Below are 25,111 nucleotides of genomic sequence, written 5' to 3' on the forward strand. Positions count from 1 at the left end.
TGTGGATTAAGTAAAATGATGCTTTTCCTCTGATGTAGAAGTTCTCTTCTTGAATGTAAAAGTCTAATATTTCAGTAGCCTTCATTCTTATTCAAGCATGTACTTAATGGAAATTTAAAACATTCTTTAAATTTTTCTAAATGCGGGGATATGTGTTCTTTATTAATGTAGAAAGTTGAATTTGGGTGATTAACCTGATTCAGATCTCCATTATGTGCCTTCTAGTCTCTTGTGAGTCTATTGTTGAAGAGCAGTTTGAAAGCAATACAAATCCTTGGTATTCTTTAGTGCCTATCCAGTGGAACGGCTAACGGGAAAGCTATTTCATTGCATGTATACAATATTGGAAATCAATAGCATATTCTTAAAATTCATAAGCATTGCAGCTTCATTCAGAAGTATTGAAATTAGCTACTTTCAGTTTCGCCTTTATTTTTTATTGGAAATTGCTGAAATTAAATTACTGTGAATCTAACAGTATTCTCCTCTTTTTCAATATTTTGTTGACTTTCTAGCAATGATTTAACTTCTGTATAAAATCAGTTATCATTTTCTGTATCCTTTGAACCTGAATGATGAACTGACACTGAAGTTAAGTAGAAAACATAACAAAATCAACTTATAAAAACCAGAAATATCAGTGATCTCTGTCTGGCCTTACTCTCTAAAACACTTTAATATAGATAAGCATAGTACTTGGCTGTCAGCACAATGAATCCCCAATAAATAAGGACCGGCAGCGCGCAGGTCTCTCCACTCTTCAGCTGCCGCTGGCGGCGCACAGCGTCTCTTCGTTCTTCAGGCCCGCTGCCGGGGGCACACAGGTCTCTCCACTCTTCAGTTGCCGGCAGCGCGCAGCGTCTTTTCGTTCTTCGGCCCCGCTGGCGTCGGTGCGCAGCGTCTTTTCGTTCTTCGGCCCCGCTGGCGTAGGCGCGCAGGTCTCTCCACTCTTCAGCCGCCGCTGGCAGCATGCAGGTCTCTCCACTCTTCAGCCGCCGCGTCTCTTCATTCTTTGGCCCTGCTGGCATTGGCGTACAGGTCTCTCCGCTTTTCAGCCACTGGCAGTGGCGCACAGCGTCTCTCCATTCTTCAGCCCCACCCCTGGGGAGAAGGGAAGCACAAGCGAGACAGTGGAACATCGGGAGCCATGACACACTGGTGTGTCGCGACACACCGGTTGAGAACCACTGGTTTAGAGCATTTTACAAGTCAAGTGCAACAAATAAAACCCTAGTTAATATTTATCATAAAATGTATATTCCTTATAACAGTAAAAAAAAAAAAAAAAAAACTACTGACTTTTCCAGTCACAAATGTAGTAGCTCCACAAGGTACCAGAAGCATGAGCATCCCCTGAAGAGTGTCTTGAGTAACTATTGAATTCTGCTACAATAACAAGAATGTTAAGGAGAATAAAAAGTGGCATGCTCCTAACTTCTTTTTACATATGAGCCAGTCTCAAACTCACTTAGATTTTGGATCACAACTTCCAGGGTATAAAAATTGCAGGTCTTCAGCACCAAGTCCAGTTTGCATCAAATATGGTCAATGAAAAGTGTATCATTCTAGGTAGCCTTGGTTCAAACCACTCCCACCCCATAAATTTCTTTTGGAAAAGTGCCAACTTTGCTCCTCTCCTGTGCGCCCCCTCCATATCACTCCCCAACTGTTACTCTGATAAAGCGGAACCTGGGTCGAAGACCGCTTACCTTGAGTCCGAGAAACACAGGAACTGAAGATCGCCCACTCAGGAACCAAGAAGAGAGAATCCTGAGGATATGCGACCTGTAGAGTAATCCAGAAGGGCAGTCCAGTTCAGGGCAGGCAGCAGACACAGGAACCAAGGCAAACAAATCCAGTAGGCAGGCAGCAGGCAGAGAAATCCAATAAGACAGTCCAGGTCAGAGCAGGCAGCAGACAGAGGAAACAAGGCAAACAAATCCAGTAGGCAGGCAGCAGGCAGAGAAATCCAACAAGACAGTCCAGGTCAGGGCAGGCAGCAGACAGAGGAACCAAGGCAAACAAATCCAGTAGGCAGGCAGCAGGCAGAGAAATCCAACAAGACAGTCCAGGTCAGGGCAGGCAGCAGACAGAGGAACCAAGGCAAACAAATCCAGTAGGCAGGCAGCAGGCAGAGAAATCAAACAAGACAGTCCAGGTCAGGAGCTGAAGCAACAGGCACGGCAAGCAGCAAAAATACTCCCCAAACGCACTGTGGCCAAAGCGAAGAGCCCAGGAAGAAGCTCTCCTTAAATGTCAATCCCTTCCCACGCAAACTGGAGCCGGTCGGCGTCTGACGTCAGGGGGCGTGTTCAAGGCGCGAATCGTGCGAGACTTTGCCTCCGGCGTCAGGGATGATTTCCTGACGTCCTCGGAGGGCGCCGACCCCGTGAGGGGCGAAGGCGCGCTGCTGGCGTCGCGGGACCAACCGTCCGGACGCGGGATCACGCTGACATCGGGGGGAAGTTCCGCCGGTACTGGAAATGGTGACACCAACTTTGAAAAGTTGAAAAATTTGTCCTCTCACCCCATTCCCTCCCAGTAAAGTACTGTGGGGAATTTTTTGCATGGACGTCCACAGCTAGAAAGGTCTTGAATGCCTATCTCATGGGCATCTAGATCTGTGCTGGCACTATATCTCAAAATAGGGCAGTACAATAAGGCATTCCAGTAATTCTCTGTTCTATTTCAACCCCAATGAGAGGAGGAACAGCTGAGAAGTTATCAGAAATATCTGAAAGGACTATAGGGCATCAGTAATACTGTAAAGAATATTCAAAAATATTTCACTATTATTGGAGGACATTCTCAGAATTAAGTTTCTGAACAGTATTCCAGTTTTTTCTTGCTGGACTTCTGGATAAAGAAAAAGCCAGAAATAAAACAATTCCACTTAAATTAGAAGAGAGAGGCTCAAAAGAAGACCTACCTGGGATTTTGAAATACATAGTCACCTAAACAAGTCATTTCAGACCTAGTGAATAGAACCTTCAATAAATGCAGTAAAAAATGCAGTACGCCACTCTTCTAGTTGCCAGAAAACTGAATCTTAAATATGAAGTTTAGTTTGGTCCAGGACATTTAAAAGTAAATCTACCTCATGAATCTGTGGTGGTAGAATCTACCTTAAAGAAAATTAAAAGATCTAAAGTGTACCTTACTAATCTACCTGTTAAGGATGTCAAATTACTAAATAACACAGGAAAGTTTTCCAATCAGCAATGTTGCAAAGCAAAATGCCAGCCCGACTACCTGTTTCCTCTCTCCAAATTTCTGGCTGCAGACAATTAACTAACTTGCCCTTTCTTTCTCCTTCCACCTTTTTGTTTGTTGGTTTTTTTTTTGTACCTTCACAAAGTTCTATGATGGGTTATGGCTTCCTGAGCCCGACCGCGTTGCCCCACCGCCATGCGGACTCATGAGTTTTATGGCGCCGCACTGCTCATGCTGAGCGAAATGCTCTTCTTGAGCTGCTCGCCTTCCTAGATTTGAAGAAGGGGAACATGAACTGCTTGACCGCCAGGAGATTGCATAAGACCATGGAAATATGAAAGTGAAAGAAGGCACAGTGCTGCAATGCTGCCACCAAGAAGAGGAAAGAGGCCAGGAACAGGAAGCATGTGCCTAAGTCCACTGTGGCCAAGACCATGCACCTTGCGTCCTCCGAGCTCCTCCCCTGCCGCTTTGTGCTGATGCCACAGCTAGCCTCACTGCCTGCTCGCCAAATAGGGTCACTTCCGCAAAGTGGGTACCACGGACACCGCTCAGCCTGTGGCCTTACCGAGTAAGTGTGCTGGCTGTGGCGTTTTTCTCCACCCAGGCAACTGTATCGGAGCCTTCATGGAAATGTTAGGCCACACAACTGCATGGTTAATATGATGCCCTTTGCATATCTACATATCGCTCACACAAGGCCTAGTACCAGAGGCTCTAAAGATCACAATTCTCAAGCCACTGTTAAAAAAAAAAAAAAAAAAAAAAAAAAAAAAAACCCTGTCACCAGCTGACCCAGCCAACTTCCGTCCGATAGCCAACTTACCGCTCATCTCAAAACTATTAGAAAAAATTGTCAACAAGCAACTATCAGAATACCTGGACGCTCACAAGATTCTTGCTCCAGCACAATTCGGTTTTCGCAAACTGCTAAATACAGAATCCCTTTTAATCTCACTGTCAGACTCCATCATCCTTAGCCTAGAAAAAAGGCAACCATACCTTCTCGTTCTTCTAGATCTTTCCGTGGCATTTGATACAGTGAACCATTCTAGTAGATCGCCTCACAGACATAGGTATTGCTAGTACGGCACACAGATGGTTCATGTCATTCCCGAATAACAGATGCTCGAAGGTCAAAATTAACAAAGAATCTCACTCCGTCAGCTACACCCTGGGTATCCCACAAGGTTCATCTCTCTCTCCTACCCTCTTCAACATTTACTTCCTTCCGCTCTGCCAGCTTCTTACCAATCTTAAGTTAACCCACTACATCTACGCTGACGATGTTCAGGTACTCATCCCCATCAAGGACTCCCTACCCAAAACCCTCAATATCTGGAACAATTGCCTCCAAGCAATCAACAACCTACTCACCAGCCTTAACCTAGTCCTGAACACCAATAAGATAGAGATTCTTATCTCCCAAGACAACAACAACGGTCTAACCAGCATACCAATCACTTCCCAATTAAATTTCTCCCCGCATGTCAGAGACCTGGGCGTAATTCTGGACAATCAGTTTAACCTAAAAAAGTTTGTCAACACAACAACAAAGGACTGTTTCTTCAAATTACAGGTTCTAAAAAAGTTAAGATCCCTCCTCCACGTCCATGACTTCCGCACAGTGCTGCAATCCATCATTTTTTCAAAACTCGACTACTGCAACTCCCTCTTCCTAGGTCTCCCAGCAAATACAATCAGACCTCTGCAGATGGTACAGAACTCCGCCGCGAGGATCCTGACCAACACCAACAGAAGAGAGCACATCACGCCTATACTCCGCGACTTACATTGGCTACCAATCAAATTTAGAATTCTTTACAAAGTCCTTATGATGATTTATAAAGCGACACACAATTTAACACCGCTTGATCTTAACTTACCTCTGTTTCCATAAATCCTCCAGACCGGTTAGATCGGCCTACAAAGGCGCTGTCTACGCCCCCCCCTCCCCCCCCCCAATTAGGACCACCTTAAGGAAACGTGCCCTATCTACTGCTGGTCCCTCTCAATGGAACTCTCTTCCCCCAGATCTCCGGCTAGAATCATGCCCACTAACTTTAAAAAAAAAAAAAAAAACCTACTCAAAACATGGCTCTTCAAACAAGCCTTTCCTCATCCAGACGATCCTCCCTCGAAAACAGGAAGATCATTCACGGATCACTAATTGATACTGTTTCACACACAAGGAAGTACGTCTTCCCCCTCTCCTCTAGTTCATTCGTTCTCCATTCTTGCCTGGAATGGTCTCTCCATCTGGTTAGGAATAGACAGAACATACATTCTGACTTCCTTTTGGACTTATTATCATCGTTTATTTAATCGCAATTTTTTAGTATCTAGAAATGTACATACTATCTGATCTTCTTATAGGCTTTTTCTACCATTGCTTCTTTATTTGATGTCTCTCTGGTTTTGATATTGTTTAAGAGACATCCCAATCATCACGTGGCTCACTCTTTTTCAGTTGTTAATAGTTACCTTGTTTTTTATCCCTTGCTCTCAGTTCCATGATACCCTGTTCTATGTAATGCTCCTTGCAACTTTTGTGTTTTTCTCTGTAAACCGATATGATATGTAATCTTCACATGAATGTCGGTATATAAAAGTCCTAAATAAATAAATAAATATGAGCTCAGCTCAGTGGCACTTGAAACTTCACTGTCGCCAACATTTACTGACAGCCAATGTCTCACAAGAAATATCTATTCAGACTTTTCACTTATTCATTGAGGTGGTAGATCCAACCCAACTATCAGATCTTCTTTGCAGTGAAACTTCATCCTGTGCAAACTCAAGTTTTAACTACAGATGCCTCGAACAAAGGTTGGAAAGCGCATCTCAACACTATCATCAAGGGACATGGAGTGCACAGGAACAAAAGTTGCACATAAACCTAAGAGCCATTTTCAAGGCTTTTCTAGTATTTGAGCCATGGCTAAAGAGAATATTATTCAGATCCAGACAATCAAGTAGCAATGTATTTCAGCAACAAAGAAGGAACAAGATTCTTAAAGCTATGCAAGGAAATATGCAAGATATACTACTGTTACTACTGTTTATCATTTCTAAAGCGCTACTAGATATATGCAGTGCTATACAGATACACATGAGACAGTCCTTGATCAATGAAGTTTACAGTCTAGTAAAAACAAACATACATGACAAATGATTCTGTGGTAAATGTATTTATTGTAGAGAAGTACTTTTAAATTAGGATTTAAAAGCTGCTTCTAACAGATGAGTTTCTAATCTGAAGACAGCATTAGAAGCATCATTTAACACATTTCTATACCGGTCTTCATGAAGGGATTCATATCAGACCGGTTTACATGGAACTTAGGGGTTAACTAGTTAACCAAACAAGAAGACCGAAGCCGAGTTACATATAACAAGGGGATAGAACTTGGGGGCTATAGTAGCCAGGAAGGAATTAACTAGAAGTAAAGGGTTCTGGGAATGGTAAACGTCCCATCCCTTGGGCTGAGTCTGAAGTGACATTTTTGAGTTAGGGGAAGGCTTGGAGGAAAAGCCAAGGGATTCAGGAAGTTTATTCCATGCATACAGCACAGCCAGGTAGGTAAAGTGCGGAGTTGGGAGTTGACAGTGGAGGAAAATGGGCACAGATAAGTCACTTGCCAGATGAATTGAGTTCACAAGGAAGGGTGAGAAGAGAGGGATAACGAGGACATGCAGTGTGAATGTATTTATAGGTGAACAAGAGAAGCTTGAATTGTTTGCAGAAGCGGACAGGGAACAAATGTAGGAACTTGAGAAGTTGTGGGGTGATAGCGATATGGAAGATGAGTCCTGTAGCTGAGTTTTGAATAGCTTGCAGTTGAAAAATGATTCAGTGGGAGACTTCCAAAGGACAAGTTACATTAGTCTAAGTGGGAGATAGTAAGGGTGAATGAGCAGTTTGGTAGTGTGCTCAGTAAGGAAGGGACATTATAGAGGAAGAACTGACACAGTTTATTAATATTTCTGAATGTGTGTAGCGAAGGTGGGTGGGGAGGCCTAAAAATGACACCGTTTATGAGCTGCGAGAACTGGAAGGATTCGAATACTCTCCATAGAGATTTAAAAAGAGGGAAGAGGAAGTGGGTTGGGCAGGAGACAAGTTCCATTTTGCTCATGTTAAGGTGGCAACAGGGCATCCAGGCAGCAATGTCAGACAAGCAGGCTGAAATTTGGGACTGGACTGAAAGCTGTGGGAGGAAGTCAGCACAAAGGGAAGAAGTCTAGAGAGAAAGTAGAAGGAGGCCTAGGACAGAGCCTTGAGGCACAGAGTGAGAGCAAAATAGTGGTGGAGGAAGAACTAACAGAGGATATAATAAAAGTATGATGGGAGAAGTAAGAGGAAAACCAGGGTAGAGCAGAATCTTGAAATCAATAGACTACAGCATGTGAAAGAATAGATGGTGATTAACAGTGTCAAAAGCAGCAGATAGATCAGAGAATGATGATAAAGTAAACGCCTTTGGCATTAGTTACAGAAATTACCGGAGACGTTACATTCCATAGAAACTGCTCTTGCCAGAAGACAAAAGCCAGACTGCAAAGTATCCAGAATGGCTAGAGATGAAAGTCAAAACCGTGGAAATGAATGTTACATGTCAAGCAGTTTGTGTGCAAAAGGGAGGAGGGAGATGGGACTATAGATAGCAGGGCAAGCAAGGTACAGTGAGTTGGGTTTTTTTTTGTTTTTTTAAAGAGCAACATGATTACATACAGCCGATGCAATACCATCCTGTTAAAAACGTGTATCCAAACTGGGCGCACTTTTTTTTTTTTAAATGCACACACAATTACCTCTCCTGGGCACTCAATGCAATAGGCAAATGAGCTGCCACGCTAAAAAGGACATGCTAGGGATAAATTGTACGTCCTTAACATGTCCTTGGCATTGGGTGCCCAGGAGAAGTGGCTGTGCGTGGGTTAGGAAAACGGATGCTCAATTTTACAAGTGTCCATCTTCCTAATCTGTGTACAGCTACGGGTTCGCAAAGTGGCCTCTCATTAATTCAGCATCCTGACTGCCAGCAAGACATTTTTTTACATTACTCCTTTTTCTGGTTCCTCTGACTTAATATCGCCAAGATATTAAATCGGAGGAACTACAGAAAAGCAGTATTTTCTGCTTTTCTGTTAACTTTTGGGGCTCCTCAACTTATCGCCAGCTCCAGTGCTGGCGTTAATTTTTGAGGGGAAAATGTGCGCGTCAGGTGCACATTTAGTTTTTACATAAGGGGGGTAATAGCTAATAGCCTCATCAACATGGCATTTACATGTGATAAGTGCCATTGGCTACGCGTTGGTTTGGACACACTAATCCCCTTACTGCATATGAGATTATGGATGCACCGTAACCTGTTCGCTAGCCTGAGCGCATGGTTTTGCATTGGCCTGAATATGTTTGAAGGAAGAGGGAGCAGTCGCAATGGCAAATGATTGAGGATGTGATAAATGGAAGGGTTGACTGCAGGGAAAATATACTGAGGATCCAGTTGGAAATGGTCTCAAGGGAAAAAGTAATGAGTTTGGAGGAAGAGAAGATGGGCAGATTACTCCGCTGATTTCAGAAAAGGAAAAAAAGGTGGCAGGGGCCAAAGGAAGGGGCGGTGAATGAAGTTGGGGTGGAGTCGGAGGCAGCAACCTAGAAGAAAATTCACAATCTTGTCAGTTTTTCATGGAAAAAGTTAGTTATGGTCTTGGCAGAGAGCAAAAGGCAGGTTGGGTGATGGAGATATAGAAGGGAATTGATCATAGCAAATGGACAGCTATGAGGAAAATGTCAGATGGATATGATCTTGTTTGGCAAGAGTAATAGACCAGGAAGTGAGCATGAATTTGAAATGAATGAAGTCAGTATGGGAACAGGACTTCTGTAAGAGATGTTCTGCAGAATGGGCATAGAAACTCTAGAGGTGAGCTAAGGCACATCCTTGCATGATGGGGAAGGGATGGAGCAAGAGTGTCTAAAGCAGAGGAGAGTATAATGATATAAGAAGAAACTGCCTCATCAACAGAATCAGAGAAGGACAGAGAGTAGAGATGAGACTACTGCAGACAACGCTGTGGTCAGTCTATTCAAAAAGATGATACTATTGATTGGATGAGACTGCAGGGGATGGTGTTTAAGAGTGAAAGTTATTGGACGACAGAGGGGAAGAACTCAGGTGGAGAAGCAAAAATAGTTAGGATTAGACTTGAAATTGGGTAATTCCAAGAAATATATTCTTCAATGCGGTTTGTCTCCTTGGCAAAAGCAATGTCTTACCAGAGTTCTTGAGCTGTCTTCAATACCATGAATGAACACTCCACCCCAACACAGTGCAATTTCTCTCTTGACTTTTGGGACCTCAGCAAGTGGACCTCTTTGTAGATCCATTCAACCACAAATTCCCTCTCTATTACTCGAAGAGACCAGATCCTGACTCCCTAATATTGGATGTTTTTTGCATTCCATGGTATCAAAGACTTATGTATGTTTCCACCAATACCACTCATATGCAAGATCTTCATATTGAAAAAGGACAAAGGAGAGATGATTCCAGTAGCCCCCTATTGGCCATGACAACTTTGGTTTCCATGGCTTCAGTGCCTAGCCATTGCACAACCACCATGTCTGAAAATAACAGGACAGTTATTCACCTCAACCTTCAATCTCTGGCACTCATGGCATAAATATTGAAAGCAAGATAGTGCAAGCCATCCCTCTGTCTTTAGAGGTAAAGAAATTTATTCTTGCAGCAAGAAGACTTCCCCTAGACTAGGGATCCCTGGGGGCCAAATGAAACCCATTGACACAGGTTTTTTAACCTGTTGAGTTCCTCAATATATTAAAATACCTATAGTCTGCTGAACATACCCCACGGAAACTTTCTGCCATGTGCTTTCCTCCCCCCTTCCTCATCTCACCAGTGACGACATGAAGAGGTGAGTGATAGGGGAGGGAGCTGTGCTGAATAGGTAACTGTCTCACAGGACAAGCAGGATTGTAGTCCTCACATATGGGTGATATCACAGGATGGAGTCCAAGCATGGAACACTTTTGTCAAAGTTTCTTCTACTTTGACTGGCCCCTACTGGGCATGCCCAGCATGTCACCAACCCTGCAGCCAGCAGGGGTCCCCCTTCAGTCTTCTTTTTTCCGCGCAGCAGTAGCCACGCGGTTAAGGAGCTCCACAGAGATTCCTGACAGGAATTTTCCTCACGAAACTACAACAACTTTTCTTACCCCACAGGGGTCCTTCCTTCAATTATTTTTCAAGCCGCGGTACTCCGATAAGTTTTCTACCCGTTTTCGGTCAATTCCCGTCAAGTTTGGCCCTCGCGGCCTACTGGCCGTCTATCGTACCACAGCTCAAATTTTTCATCGCCATGGTGTCGGGGTTCCGTCGGTGCCCGGACTGCAATCTCACCATGTCCATAACAGACCCTCATAAGGCCTGTGTAATGTTTCTTGGATGTGAGCACGATGTCCTGACCTGCACCAAATGTGCCCTAATGACACCAAAAGGTTGCAAGGCCAGAATGGAGAAGATGGAACTTCTCTTCCGTGCTCAAACCCCAACGCCATCTATTGCATCAACGTCGTCCGAACCGGCATGTCAATTTCACGCCAGTATCTACCACCGACCGGTGACCGTCCGGCATCGACGATTTCTCGGCCTTCAACCACCTCTACTCCCCCCCTCAGGACTGAGGGGATCGTAGAGAGAAACATTGCCACCGACATCGGAATTATCTGACCATCAAGGGAGCGAAATCATCGACCTTGCTGCCGTCGAAGAAACCCCGTCCAGAAAAGGCACCGATCTTTTCGGCGACCAGGTCACCAAGGCAACTCTCACCCGAAAGGGGATTGGGAGCCGCAATTCCGCCTTTAATGGTGGTCCCTTCGGCTATGCCTCTGCCGCCTTCTTCTGTTCCGGAGCCGGGGCTGCTTGCTCCAGGTCTCCGAGAAGAACTGGACCGGCTGGTTCAGGAGGCCATCGACAAGGTAATGCATCGACTCTAAGTTCCTCCAGCACAGACACTGGTACCAATCGTGAAACCGACCACGGACCCGATTCCAGCAGCGTTGGCACCGCTGCTCTCGAGGATGGAAGCGCTCATTGCCGCTTTTCCATTTATTGATCCCGGGTCATCGATGGCTCCGGTGCCCTCTCCGCTTACCTTGTCATCAGGAGGAGAAACACCGTTCCGCATCCCTCCATCCGGAGTCCTATCGATGCCTCAGCCATCGATGCCGATACTTCTGTCGGCGCCACCAATCCATCGATGCTGATGCGTCCGGCACCACTGATCCATTCATCGATGCCTGCACCGGTGCCTTCGATGCCTTCATCAGTGCCTCCAATTATTCCTTCGGAACCTAGACCAGGACCTTCAGGGATTCCACCATCCCGTCCCCCTCAGGCTCCTAGAGTTGGCAGGTGCTGATCCCTACGATACCTGGACTGATGATTCTTCACCAGACACTGATGATCTGCCTTCACTACCACCTTCTACTGAAAGCAGAAAACGTTCTCCTTCAGAGAGCCTTTCCTTCATAAATTTTGTGAAGGAGATGTCTGAATTGGTTCCCTTCCAATTACAGACCAAACAAGATGACGGGCATCAAATGATGGAGCTGTTGCAATTCCTGGATGCTCCCAAGGAAATAACCTCCATCCCTATTCACCAAGTTCTTCTGGATCTTCTCAAAAAGAACTGGGAACACCCTGGCTCTGTTGCTCCAGTCAACAGGAAGGCTGACACCACTTATTTGGTACAGCCCCAGGTTTTCAAAAACCTCAATTGGATCACCAATCTGGTTGTAGAATCTGCCCAAAAGAGGGCAAAGAGATCAAAACCCCACACTTCTTTTCCCCCAGGCAAGGAGCAAAAATTTCTAGATGCCATTGGTCGCCGGTCTTCCAGGGCTCAATGCTTATCTCACGGATCGCCTCTTATCAGCTCTATATGACCCAATACAACAGGGTCTTATTTAAGCAGATACAAGACTTGACAGACTCCCTGCCTCAGCAATTTCAAGATCAGCTCCAAACCCTAGTAAACAAGGGTTTTGAGGCGGGCAAGCATCAGATAAGATCATCTTACGATATCTTTGACACTGCTACTAGGGCATCTGCAGCTGCTATCTCGGCAAGAAGATGGGCCTGGCTCAAGTCTTCAGACCTTCGCCCTGAAGTGCAAGACAGATTATCCGACCTGCCCTGCGTAGGAGTCAACCTGTTCACCGAACAGATTCAACAAACGGTGGCGGAACTCAAGGACCATCATGAGACCCTGAGACAGCTATCTCTGATGCCTTCTGAGTACTCCTCAAAACAGCCTTTCCGAAAAGACACTAAAGTCCTTCTTCCGTCCAAAGAAATCCTACCCGCCACCGGCTAGAACTCGCTCTATGAGACCATTTCAAAAAAGCCAGTCTCATCAGATGCGAAAACAAAAGCCGCAAGCAGCTCCTGAGCCGGGCCCTGCTTCTGGTTTTTGACTCCTACATAGAGAGCAGCAGCCAGCTTCCACTGCCTCACATACCAGTGGGAGGTCGATTGTGCCATTTCAACAACAGGTGGCACTCAATCACCTCAGACCAGTGGGTCCTAACGATCATCGCTCAAGGTTATCATCTCAAATTTCTCTCCATCCCACCGGACTCCCCACCTCTGCCGACGTGGAGAACATACGATCACTCCTTCCTTCTGGAATAGGTCTCCCTACTTCTCCAGTCCAAAGCAATAGAACCAGTACCCTACTCTCAGCACGGCCTAGGATTCTATTCCCGGTACTTCCTAATCCCCAAAAAATCGGGAGGCGTTCGTCCAATTCTGGATCTACGTGCCCTCAACAAGTACCTCCATCAAGAAAAGTTCAAAATGGTAACCTTGGGTTGTCTTCTTCCTCTTCTACAAAAAGGAGACTGGCTCTGCTCTCTAGACCTCCAGGACGCATACACTCATATTGCGATAACTCCATCTCATCGCAAATACCTGAGATTTCTGGTAGGCCCCAAGCACTGTCAGTACAGAGGACTTCCATTCGGCCTTGCGTCTGCACCATGAGTCTTTACAAAATGTCTCGTAGTAGTTGCAGCCTTCCTCAGGACTCAAGGTGTTCACGTCTAACCCTATCTAGACGATTGGTTGATCAGGGCTCCCACTCAGCAAACTGCTCTGTCGTCCCTACATCTTACCTTACACACTCTGATTTTGCTAGGATTTCTCGTCAACTACGACAAATCCTACTTAGTCCCATCTCAAACCTTATCATTCATAGGGGCAGACTTGTACATCTTGCAGGCAAAAGCTTTTCTACCTCGACAACGGGCTCTCACTCTCGTCTCGCTCGCACACCAGCTGCAGTCTCAGCGCTACATGACTGCACGCCGATTTCTCATCCTACTGGGACACATGGTGTCCTCAGTTCAGGTCACCCCAATGGCCCGCCTAGCCATGAGAGTCATGCAGTGGACTCTAAGGTCACAATGATCTCAATGCATTCAGCCCCTGTCGACCATTGTCCACGTCACCGCCTCACTCCGTCAGTCTCTCGCCTGGCGGAAAAATCAGATGTCTCCTCCAAGGCTTGCCCTTCCAGGCTCCAGACCCTCAAATAACTCTCACCACCGATGCTTCCAACCTCGGCTGGGGAGCCCATGTGGCCAATCTGCAGACACAAGGAACTTGGTCTCCAGAGGAAGCCAAACACCAAATCAATTTCCTGGAGCTTCGAGCAATCAAATATGCTCTGAGTATTTCAGGATCACCTCTCCAACCAAGTCATCCTGATTCAGACGGACAACCAGGTGGCCATGTGGTACAACAACAAACCTGTGTCAGGAAGCTGCGCAGATATGGGAGGAGGCCCTCTCCCACTCGATGTACCTCAAGGCCACCTACTTGCCGGGAGTGGACAATGTGTTGGCAGACAAGCTAAGTCGCACCTTTCAACCGCACGAGTGGTCTCTCAACCCCTCAATAGCGGACTCAGTCTTCCAACAATGGGGTTACCCTCAAATAGATCTCTTTGCGTCACCTCAAAACCGCAAAGTAGATAACTTCCGCTCTCTCACTCGCAGCCAACACTATCAGCCAAGAGATGCATTCTCCCTCTCATGGGCAACCGGTCTCCTATATGCATTCCCTCCACTTCCACTTCTCTCAGACTCTTGTGAAGTTATGTCAGGACAAGGAACCCATGATCCTGATAGCACTTCACTGGCCACACCAAGTGTGGTTTCCAATACTTCAGGATCTCTCCATTCGCAGGCACATTCCCATGGGAAAGGACCCGCTTCTGATTACGCAAAGCGACGGGTGCCTACGCCATCCTAATCTTCAAGCCTTGTCCCTGACGGCATGGATGTTGAAAGGTTAATCCTTCAGCCACTTAACCTTTCTGAATCAGTTTCCCGTTTCCTGATTGCTTCACGGAAGTCTTCCACGAGAACATCCTACCTTTACAAATGGAACAGGTTTCAGTCATGGTGCTCTTCTGAATCCGTTGACCCCTTTACCTGTCCAATTACGAAGTTTCTGGACTATCTCTGGCACTTGTCGGAGTTGGGTCTAAAAACTTCCTCCATCAGAATGCATGTTAGTGCGGTGGCCACCTTCCATAAAGGTGCCGGGGATGTTCTCATATCAGTACAACCTCTTGTAACACGTTTTCTGAAGGGCTTGCTTCACCTCAAGCCTCCACTGCATCCTCCGGGCCCCTTCTTGGGACCTCGACCTGGTTTTGGGTCGGCTCATGAAACCACCATTCAAGCCTCTCCAATCCTGTGAACTTTGCTATCTCACATGGAAAGTGATTTTCCTTTTGGCAATCACTTTGGCTCGCAGAGTTAGTGAGTTACAGGCCCTGGTTACCTATCCGCCTTACACTAAACTTCTGCAGGACCGGACAATACTCCGCACTCACCCTAAGTTCTTACCTATGGTAGTATCAGAGTTTCATCTCAATCAAGCCATTATACTAGCTACCTTTTTTCCCAGGCTCCATTCCAATCCAGGAGAGCAGGCTCTGCATACCCTTGACTGTAAACGGGCTCTAGCCTTCTACCTAGACTGTACAGCTGCCCACAGGAAAAGCACTCAATTGTTTGTCTCTTTCCATTCCATTAAATTGGGGCAGCCTGTGGGTAAGCAGACTCTCTCCTCCTGGTTGGTGGTCTGCATATCCTTTTGCTATCAGCAAGCAGGTATTCCACTTCAAGACCGTGTTAAAGCACACACTGTGAGGGCCATGGCGACTTTAGTAGCACACCTACGCTCTGTGCCGCTTCCTGACATTTCCAGGACTGCCACCTGAAGTTCTCTCCATACCTTTACAGCCCACTATTGCTTGGACAAAGCCGGAAGACAAGATTCCATCTTCGGCCAATCTGTCCTGCGTAACCTATTCACAACTTGACATACCAACACCTTTCCGCCTGCCCGGTAGGGTTCAGGATGCCCTCTGCCAAATTTCACCCTAGTCCTAGTGCCTTGCACACCTGGGTACATTTGGTGCATACTCGGACATCCTCAGCTCAGTACTCACCCATATGTGAGGACTACCATCCTGCTTGTCCTGTGAGAAAGCAAATGTTGCTTACCTGTAGCAGGTGTTCTCACAGGACAGCAGTATGTTAGTCCTCACGAAACCCGCCCGCCACCCCATGGTGTTGGGTTTGTTATGGTTCTTATTTTATTTTTTGGCACTTCCTGAAACAAGACTGAAGAGGGACCCCTGCTGGCTGCAGGGTTGGTGCCATGCTGGGCATGCCCAGTAGGGGCCAGTCAAAGTTCTAGAAACTTTGATAAGTGTTCCGTGATTGGGCTCCATCCTGTGATGTCACCCATACGTGAGGACTAACATCCTGCTGTCCTGTGAGAACACCTGTTACAGGTAAGCAACATTTTGCTTTCTCTTCATGGCTGAGCTCATCTACTACAGTGCCGCCATTGCAGCCAGAATCCTTATCTGCTAGAACCTCTTCACCACTATAGCCAGAATCCTCTTCTGTTGCCTGGAACCTCTTCAGTGCAGCGGCCAGGATCCTTATTGGGAAGCCCAGAAACCTTTTCATCATTGTGGCCAGGATGCCCATGGAATCCTCTTTACCACCATGGTCAGGAGATTCCTCCGAGCCACTGGAGGAAGGAACAGGGTAAAAATCATCCTGTTTGAGGGAGGGAGGATATTATTGCTGATGGGCATGGGCGGTGGGGCAGAGAGGAAGATACTGAGCAGGAGCGAGTATCAACAGGAGAAACCATTTTTTTTTTTGTATTTTTTTTAAGGAATTTTTCTCCTGTCAGCATTTATCCCTGCCCAGTATCTCCTCTGTCCTCCCACCCATGCCCAGCAGCAGTAGCAAGGAGAGATATGTGAATGGTGGTGAGTGGCTTCTCTAAGGGATGGCACAATGTTACGGAGCAGCTGGGAGGAGGATGGCGAAAGAGGGAAAAATGCTGGGTAGTGGGTAGAAGAGGAGGTTGCTGCTGGGCATGGGAGGTGTGGCAGAGGGGGAGATACTGGCTAGGGGTAAGTATCAACAGGAGAGATGAAAATCTTTATTTGAAGAATGTTTCTCTTGTTGGTAGTCTCTCCTGCCCAGTATCCTCCTCACTGCCCTTCCACCCATGCCCAGCAGCAGAAGCAACCCCCTTAACTTCTACTTAGCATTTTCCCATCTGTTGTCCCCTTTTCTTTTAATTTCAAACATGCCACCAGCGCCCTCAAACTGGCAGCCCACCCACCACCATTGGGCGCCCTGCGGCACTTCTCCATCGCCATGGGAACAGAAGAGAAGAAAAAAATATCACCTGAAACTGGAAAAGGGGAAAAAAAAAACAGAACTGCAATGTGAGGGAGAGACCCGATCGGAAGGCCCCCCCCCCCCCCCCCCCGATGTCACCAGGGGCAGCTCCTTCCGTTGAAAGGCGCCCTGCCACCAGGCACAGTGCGTCGCGCGCCAAAGGGGCCCTCCCCTTTGTGCACCCCTTAGTGCAACCTTTGGTGCAAATGCCAGTTAATATCTTTGCAATTGAATATCTCTCCTTTGTTTAATATACTTCCTGTTATCCCTTTTTGCTCAATTGTTAAAAATCCTGCATTTTGAGCTTTTGTAAACCGTTATGATGTCTTTACCGAATGACGGTATATAAAACTCATTAAATAAATAAATAAAATGAAAAGCTTTTTACTATCAATTTGTTAGAAAGTAATGGAATTGTAATTATTGTTTGTGAGAATACCACTGCTAGCACATTCAGCTATGTTGAATTTGTTCTAAGACGCATGTGTGCTAGGACCACAGTAATAAGGTAAAAAATTGTGAATTCTGCTGCACACCTTATCACTGACTTGTGATAGGATGCAGTGTGTGAGGCATGAGAATTAAAGTGCTGTTCTAAGTACATGCCTTCCTTCTCTAATATTTATCCTTTCTACAAATTGTACTGTATCTTATTTTTAGGATTTTCTTTTTTTGGGCCTATGGAAGACCTTGTGCAAGAATATGTACTACAATATGTCTAATAAGGGGAAAACGGGGAACATAGATTTGGCGTTCAGGGTGTTCAAGAGTGGACAAATTATTTTTTTTGTACAGTGCAGAGAAAAGGCCTTTTGACTGATTTACCAGGAATCTGTCTGTATTTAAGGAATATCGTGTTCACTATATTCTGCAAGAAAAGGTGTGATCTGACAAAACTGCAAGACTTAATTAGATGATCAATGCAGAAACAGATTTTTTTTAAACCAAAATCTGAGGAGAATCTGATTTTATGTTGCTAAACTGATTGTAGAGAGTGGAAGGCCCGTTACAGATAGACTTTAAGCAGTGCATGGCCGCAGTTTCTAAAGAGGTGTGCTTAGAGAAGAAAAATGCTCTGTTCTGTAAGTCTGTCTTAAAAACAATTACCGTATGTAGAGACCACCTGGTCTCCACTAGATGGCCCTAGATCCTTGCCTTGCAGTTAACCAGTTTAGAGGGACAAACCATTCTGCTCAGGACCTCCTCAGAGGCTGTCTGAAGCGGTTTAATCCCAGTCCAGAAAGGGGTGGGGGGGGGGGGGGGCGGGTGTCTAGGTCAGTTTAGAATGTGGTAATTTTGGTTTAGCTTTTGAGGAGTGAGGAACTCTTATTTGGTTTCTCTGAGTTAGGGCTTACCACCCTAACTTGACATTGTATTAAGAAGTAATTCCTTTCATTGCACTCCTTGCATGTGAGGATCTGCTTTTAGTTGGAGAAGAGATTTTTGTTAGACGTTGAGACTTTTTTTTAGCATATTCCTGTGCTGAGACCCTGGCCTGTTTTGGAGAGGTACAAACCTTAATCCTGGAGGCTAGGGTTGAGAAGATCTGTGTGCTTCTCTTCCAGTCAGTGAAGGGGCTGCAGTGACTCCTCACCTTAGAGGAAGTCCTTTTTTTTTTTTTGTTTGGACTTTGAAAGTGTTTTCCCCTTTTGATGAGAAGGTTTCGTACTACCACGCCTCACACTAAGGCTGAGCTTTTTATAGCCTGGTTCCTTCTAGCATCAGACCTTTCCCCAAGAGAAGTCATATTAGAAGGTGTGCAGAAAGCAGAGAGAGGAGTCAAGAGCTTTGGAGACCGACAACTGGATCTCTACCCTTTGGGAAACAGGACACAGGCTAGGGAGAAGAAGATTGGATTTTGGACCTTCAGGATTAGAAGGATCCCACCACTACTAGGATTTCCCTGCCCAATTGGAACAGTTTATTCACTTAATCCAGGAGTGAAAAACCTCATCCCAGGATCCTGAGACTAAGAACAGATACTCAGCGATAGTAACCTATGTAAACCCAGCTGATATTTGGCATAGTTATCTGCTGACTGGATATATATTTTATTTCTGAAGGATCATAATAAATGTATTTTGAATACTCAACACTGTATCCTGTCTGGTCCCTGCAGCACAGCATCACCTAAAGAAGTTTAGTGGCACACAAGTGAAAGGGATTGCGATACACCATCTGGACCTAGAAGGTCATCCTTCTTCCCATAGAAAGAACCCACACCTTGGAACTGGAAGATCTGGGGAAGTGGTAGAAGTTAGCCCCAAAAATAAATTATTTCATGTACCCTCAGGAAACAGTGAAATTCTGGAAAAAGGGTTTCAATTACATGAATTGAAGAAATGGGGATATATTTATCGCACTGCAAAAGAAATCTAACCAATTTGAATTTGTTGTCTCTTGCATAAATTTCAACCCCATGAGACTTATTCAAGCATGAAATTAGTTAAATCTCAGGTGAATCTCTGATAGTCACAATGATTCAGATGTTTATCATGGAATCTGACATATGCTTGCCAGTCAGAATCAAGACCACAATTCACAATAGTTAAATGAAAATGCAGAAACATAATTGTCACTGAACTTGAATATTTCCAGAATGTTAAGTGTAAATGTATATCATTTGTGGTGATTTTCTGTTGGAAAGAACATTTTTTTTTCTTTTGAATGGTGTGACAGTTTTATGCCAAAATAAATTTGTGCGATAGTAATATCCTCTACTCAGCAAACTGAGGTCTCCCATCAGAGCTAACTCCAGGACACTCCTGGTTGTTTCAAATGTCCAACATGGCCCTCATTCTGAAACGTTTGGGGACCTCTGCACGTAAGATACTCCTACAACTTTAAATGGAAAAGATGTCACAAAAGGAGTATTTGTTTGCTTAATTTCAGCTGTTCTACTGAATCTCTCCAAATTGGGACTGAAGACTAATTCCATCAGAGTGCTGTTATGCTCTTGGAATATCTTCAAGATCAGTAAAGGCACTTACCATTTACCAGTCTGTAACCTACTAAGTGGGATCTGTTGATTCCTCCCACCATTAGTAACCATGGATCTCAAATTTCTTTTCTGAAAAGTTTATTTTTATTTTTTTTTTTTTTTTAAATAGTGACCTCAAGATGTAGAATAAACAAGCTCCAAGCCTTTGTGATACAGACAACCTATATGCAAATTGTCAAGAATTAGGGTGGTAGTAGTAGTAATAGTAAGAACCCATCTAAAGTTTTTCCTGAAGCGGTTTCTCAATTTCATTTGAATCGGTCCATAGTTTTAGCAACAGTTTTTTACAAAACCTTATTCTAATAAAGGTGAACAAGCACTTCATGCTCTGAACTGCAGAAGAGCTTTACTATTCTACTTGTAAAGGTCTAACCCTTAGCGTAGAGGTTCCCAAACCTATCCTGGGGGACCCCCAGCTAGTCAGGTTTTCAGGATATCCACAATGAATATGTTATGGAGAACAGTGCATGCAAATTTCTCTTGCATATTCATTGTGGATATCCTGAAAACTTGACAGTCTGGGGGTAAGTCAGGATAGGTTTGGGAACCACTGCCTTAGAGGAAGACTCAACTGTCTCTTAAAGCTCAAACAACTAAAGATCACCAGTTAAGAAAGAAACTTTATCTTCTCTAGTGCACCTTCACTCAGCTTTAATTCAGGAAATCTGTGAAGCTGCTTATGTGATCCTCTATCTACAGCTTTGTTAAACATTATTGTCTGACTCCTGCAGGGATAGCTCCTTTGGCCTGTAAGTACTTAAAAACTTAGGCCTAGATTCATCAAACTATCGCATGTGATAGGAAGAGGGGCGTGTTTTATGGTAGTAGTGCACTTTGCGATAAATAAGCTATCATAGCGCTTCGCATAGGTATTACCACAGAGAGAGAGACTAGCCATAATGCCCTCATTCTAGGTAGGTATTTATACCTCTATATGAGGCCCACATAGTTAACCAAGGTGAGGTTTAGGTAGGAGTGTAGGGGGTGAGGGGCCACTTTGACATTCAGAGTGAGACATACGAACAGAACAGTGCACTCTCATGAAGATTTGATGACCTTCGGAGTGAGGAAACTCAGCCAAAGATGAGATTTGTGCAATGTTCTCTCAACCTAGCTTGATGGACCTCTCACACTCACTCTCACACTCTCTGGTAGGTAGCTTAAAAGACTAACAATGCTTTGAGCGAAAACATCGCAAAATGTGATAAAGCCATATCGCACAGCTTAACGCAAATGAGGTGTAGTTATTGGCCGCGTTAAAACTGTGATATGGCTTCGCAACTTGCGAAGCCAGCCCACTTGGCCGGAAATCCTGCCCCAAACTCCACCCCTTTTCTAAATTAGCATCGCACCATGCGTTATGATGCTTTTGGCATGCGAAAAATGCCTTAATGCATGCGAAAAGCCTATAACGCAGCTTGGAAAATAACCCCCTTAATTAGATGCTTCAACTCACCCTCCTTCCTCTTAACACCGGTTGTAATACCTCCATTACTTGTCAAAGAAGAAATATTGTTACGTTGTAACCCTCAGCTTGAGAATCCCCCCTACCTGCATAGCTGAATTCAGTCCTACTTGTCCATGGGTAACAGGTGGTGGTTGTAGATATCAGGACAGTTCAGCTACACAATCTCATTCTCTTCTCTATAAAGTTGAAGCTTAGCTTGTGAATGACTGAGATTTACATGGCAATAGCTGTGTGAGGATATCTGCACATGCTCAGCAAGATTTCTATCTTTGAGCGCTGAGTGTGTGCTCCATGTTGGCATGGTCCAGTGATGTCACCCACTTGTATCCCTGAATTGTCCTGACCACAAAGAACACCTATTACAGATAAGCAACTTTGCTTTACCTAATGGCAGTTATGAGGAAGGGGGGAGGAATACTAGTTCGTGGTCTTCGGTAGAAAAATGAGAACAGAAGTCAGAGGAGGAAGAAAGGAAAAAGTAAAAACAATAAAAAGCTTGTTTGAGTGGTAGCCTAGGGAAAGCTAATTGTAGAATAGAGGAAAGACAGCAATCAAAATATTTTGTCAAGATGGCAATAAAATGCAGGTAGAATGGAAAGAGCAGCAAAAATATTGGCAAAATAACCCATTAGAGTGATTATATATGAAAAGATGAAATGAACTAAAGAAGACTGGATACAGATACAGCTGTTGCCCCATGCATTTCTCACATCTGACTGATCTCATTCATTTAGCGTGGGCAAGAGTGGGAACAAAGCACACTCAGTAGATTTGATTTATTACTTAGTACTTCAGGATTGTCCTTGTGTGCCAAATCAAAGTTTTGTACACTGCTTGTATATTTGTTGGTTGTTGAATTATATAATCTTCACACCGGATGGTGAACCAATATTTTTTGCTGGAGTTTTTAAAATTTTCCTAATAGGTTTTTCCTATTTATTTCTGTGTATATGTGAACTCAGTTTTTTTTTTTTTCCTAGGTGCTACAAAATCCTCAATGCTAATGGTGAGGCTAAAGTATTTAGACCAAGGGACCGTGATGATATGGTAAAGAGAGTAATTGAGCCTATGGCATCTGAAGGGCTCCGAACCATATGTCTGGCCTATAGAGATTTTCCAGTTGGAGACTATGAGCCTGACTGGGAGAATGAAAACGATATTGTCACTGGTCTTACATGCCTTGCTGTTGTAGGAATTGAGGATCCTGTTAGGCCTGAGGTAAGAAGATTTGTTTTCTTCAAAGTCCTAAAACAGAAGCAAGCTGCAGCTTGATTCTTGTGCTATTTGTTCTATATTTTCATAGTCTTGCTTCATTTCTTGACTCATTTTAAAGTCTCGCCTCGTTTGTTAGTGGTGACACAGTTTGAGAAGCACTGGAATGTTGCTCATGGTCTTATGAACATGGTGCTAGAACAGTAAGTTGAAAATTAAAGTAACATAAAGTGTTATTTTCTGCACAGGTACCAGATGCAATTAGAAAATGCCAGCGTGCAGGTATCACTGTACGTATGGTTACTGGTGACAACATAAATACTGCCCGTGCTATTGCAACCAAATGTGGCATTTTGCATCCTGGAGAGGATTTCCTGTGTGTAGAGGGAAAAGAGTTCAACAGGCGCATCCGCAATGAAAAAGGAGAGGTGAGTGGATTTTTTTTTTCATGTTTTCCTCCTCATTTCATCTTAGATATGTTTCTGAAATATATATTTCCCATACAGATTGAGCAGGAGCGTATTGACAAGATTTGGCCTAGGCTTCGTGTGCTGGCAAGGTCTTCCCCCACTGATAAACACACACTGGTGAAAGGTAAATTTAAAGAGATTTCATGAAATCTAAAATTAAACCGTAAATATAGATTTCTGAAATGGTAACATTTTGTGTACATAGGATTTTTTAAATATTTTCTAGATTTTCTTTTTGAGTATTCATACTGTGTTTTTAACAGATGAACAACCATGAATGAATTGAGGTAAGAATGGCATCTTAGATTTTAGCACTGGCAAATCACTTAAATTGTAGGATTTAAGGTATTACTTGTACCAGTATAGTTGCCTCATTTTATATTTCAAGTCAGCTAATTAATTGAGATTCAGTATTCTAAATATCCTAAATTCCATTTTCTAAAATCACTAATTCCCTTGGTAAAGGGCTCTCTCATCAGAGTGATTATCTTTGACCATTGTTGCCCTTGGTTTGGATGTCTTAATTTTCAAACAATGTAATAGAGCCATTTACCAATGTAACTGTCACTTAAGTACTCTACAATTCCCTTTCTGTTCTGTATATAGTGTACCCTGAATATGACCTTTCTTACAACACTGCCCTGAATCATGAATGGTGGGAGTCAGAGGAAGAATATGCTGAGGTTAAAGCATCAGCAGTACATTTCATCAACTCCTGGAAAAGGACAGGAAGTGTGAACAGAAAAGTAACAAGTTGCAAGTTCTAGGTGAAGCTAAAGAATATAGGTTTGAGGAGAGTGACATAAACTTTTTGCAGCAATTGTGGAATATGTTAGGATGTCATTTTCAAGAATGCTTTTGAGGTATGTAGATATAATTTGCATAGACTTAAAATATCTTTAGGGATATACAGAATGATCACTATCTAGAAAAGTATGCAAGCAAAAAAAAGTCATTTTGTGGGAGCCAAACTCTTCTATAGATTTGAAAATGACTTAAATTTAATTCTTTTCAGAAACAAAATGTTTGTTTATATATTCATTTTAGGTATAATTGACAGCACTGTCTCTGATCAAAGGCAGGTTGTAGCAGTAACAGGTGATGGCACCAACGATGGTCCCGCACTAAAGAAAGCTGATGTTGGATTTGCTATGGTAAGGGGTTGATTTGTCATTTTCAGTGTAACTTTATATGTCTGGGTTTTGGATTCCATTTTCATCTGACCGTGGATATGTTATGGATGCACCTTATTTTTATTGGGAAAAAAAGTACCAAATAAAGTGAATCTTTTTAGAGCTGTGCAAAAGTATGATTTTGATACTGGATATTATAGCCTGCAAAAGTCTAGTACTGGACCAGTATATGAATTATCCAGAAATGTAGTAGCAGAAGAGTAGTGAAGATCCTATTGGTCTCTTTAGATGTGTTTGAGTTCAGTATTGTCTAGGATCAGTATAACTGTAATTCTGGTACTGTAAATTAATTATGCAAAGTGAGGTTAAATATCTTAGTTTTCTAGTTAGTCTTTTTTTACACTTACTGCACAGTATGAATTAGGACTTGTGATTTTTTCAATAATTGAAATCTTGAACAATGCCGCCTTCTTGTCTCATGTTAACTCTTGAAAAGTAGCATTCTGTGCAAAAGGACATTTTAGATGGTTACACTGTGTGGCACATTTTTATTGATTACACAGCACCAGAGAAAACATCTCAAAATTGTGTGGCTTGTATGATCTGGATTGGCTATCTGGCAAACAACCACATGTTTTTGGCTCAAAGGCTTTTTTGGTAAAGACTGTGAGGGACATTTACTAATTCTCAGAAGTCAAGTAGGAGGGCCAAAGCAAGGGTAGACACCCTACAAACTTTCAGCCTGCTGCCCCTCCCCCCTTTTCATACTAATACCCTCCCCACACACTAAAAAAA

The 25,111-nt window shown here is 43.9% G+C and overlaps 1 protein-coding gene across 4 annotated transcripts in view; it reads left to right on the plus strand.

The window, feature by feature from the left end:
* The window catches only part of ATP2B1 (ATPase plasma membrane Ca2+ transporting 1), a 287,298-nt gene that overhangs the window by 215,983 nt on the left and 46,204 nt on the right, over positions 1 to 25,111 (plus strand). For all 4 annotated transcript variants that reach the window (XM_029601638.1, XM_029601641.1, XM_029601639.1 and 1 more), the window contains exons 12-15: positions 22,482 to 22,719; positions 22,962 to 23,141; positions 23,220 to 23,307; positions 24,231 to 24,337. In XM_029601638.1, the coding sequence (XP_029457498.1) occupies positions 22,482 to 22,719; positions 22,962 to 23,141; positions 23,220 to 23,307; positions 24,231 to 24,337 (613 nt within the window). The remainder of the gene's footprint in view (positions 1 to 22,481; positions 22,720 to 22,961; positions 23,142 to 23,219; positions 23,308 to 24,230; positions 24,338 to 25,111) is intronic.

The sequence above is a fragment of the Rhinatrema bivittatum genome, chromosome 4 (genome assembly GCF_901001135.1).
Source record: "Rhinatrema bivittatum chromosome 4, aRhiBiv1.1, whole genome shotgun sequence".
NCBI lineage: Eukaryota > Metazoa > Chordata > Amphibia > Gymnophiona > Rhinatrematidae > Rhinatrema > Rhinatrema bivittatum.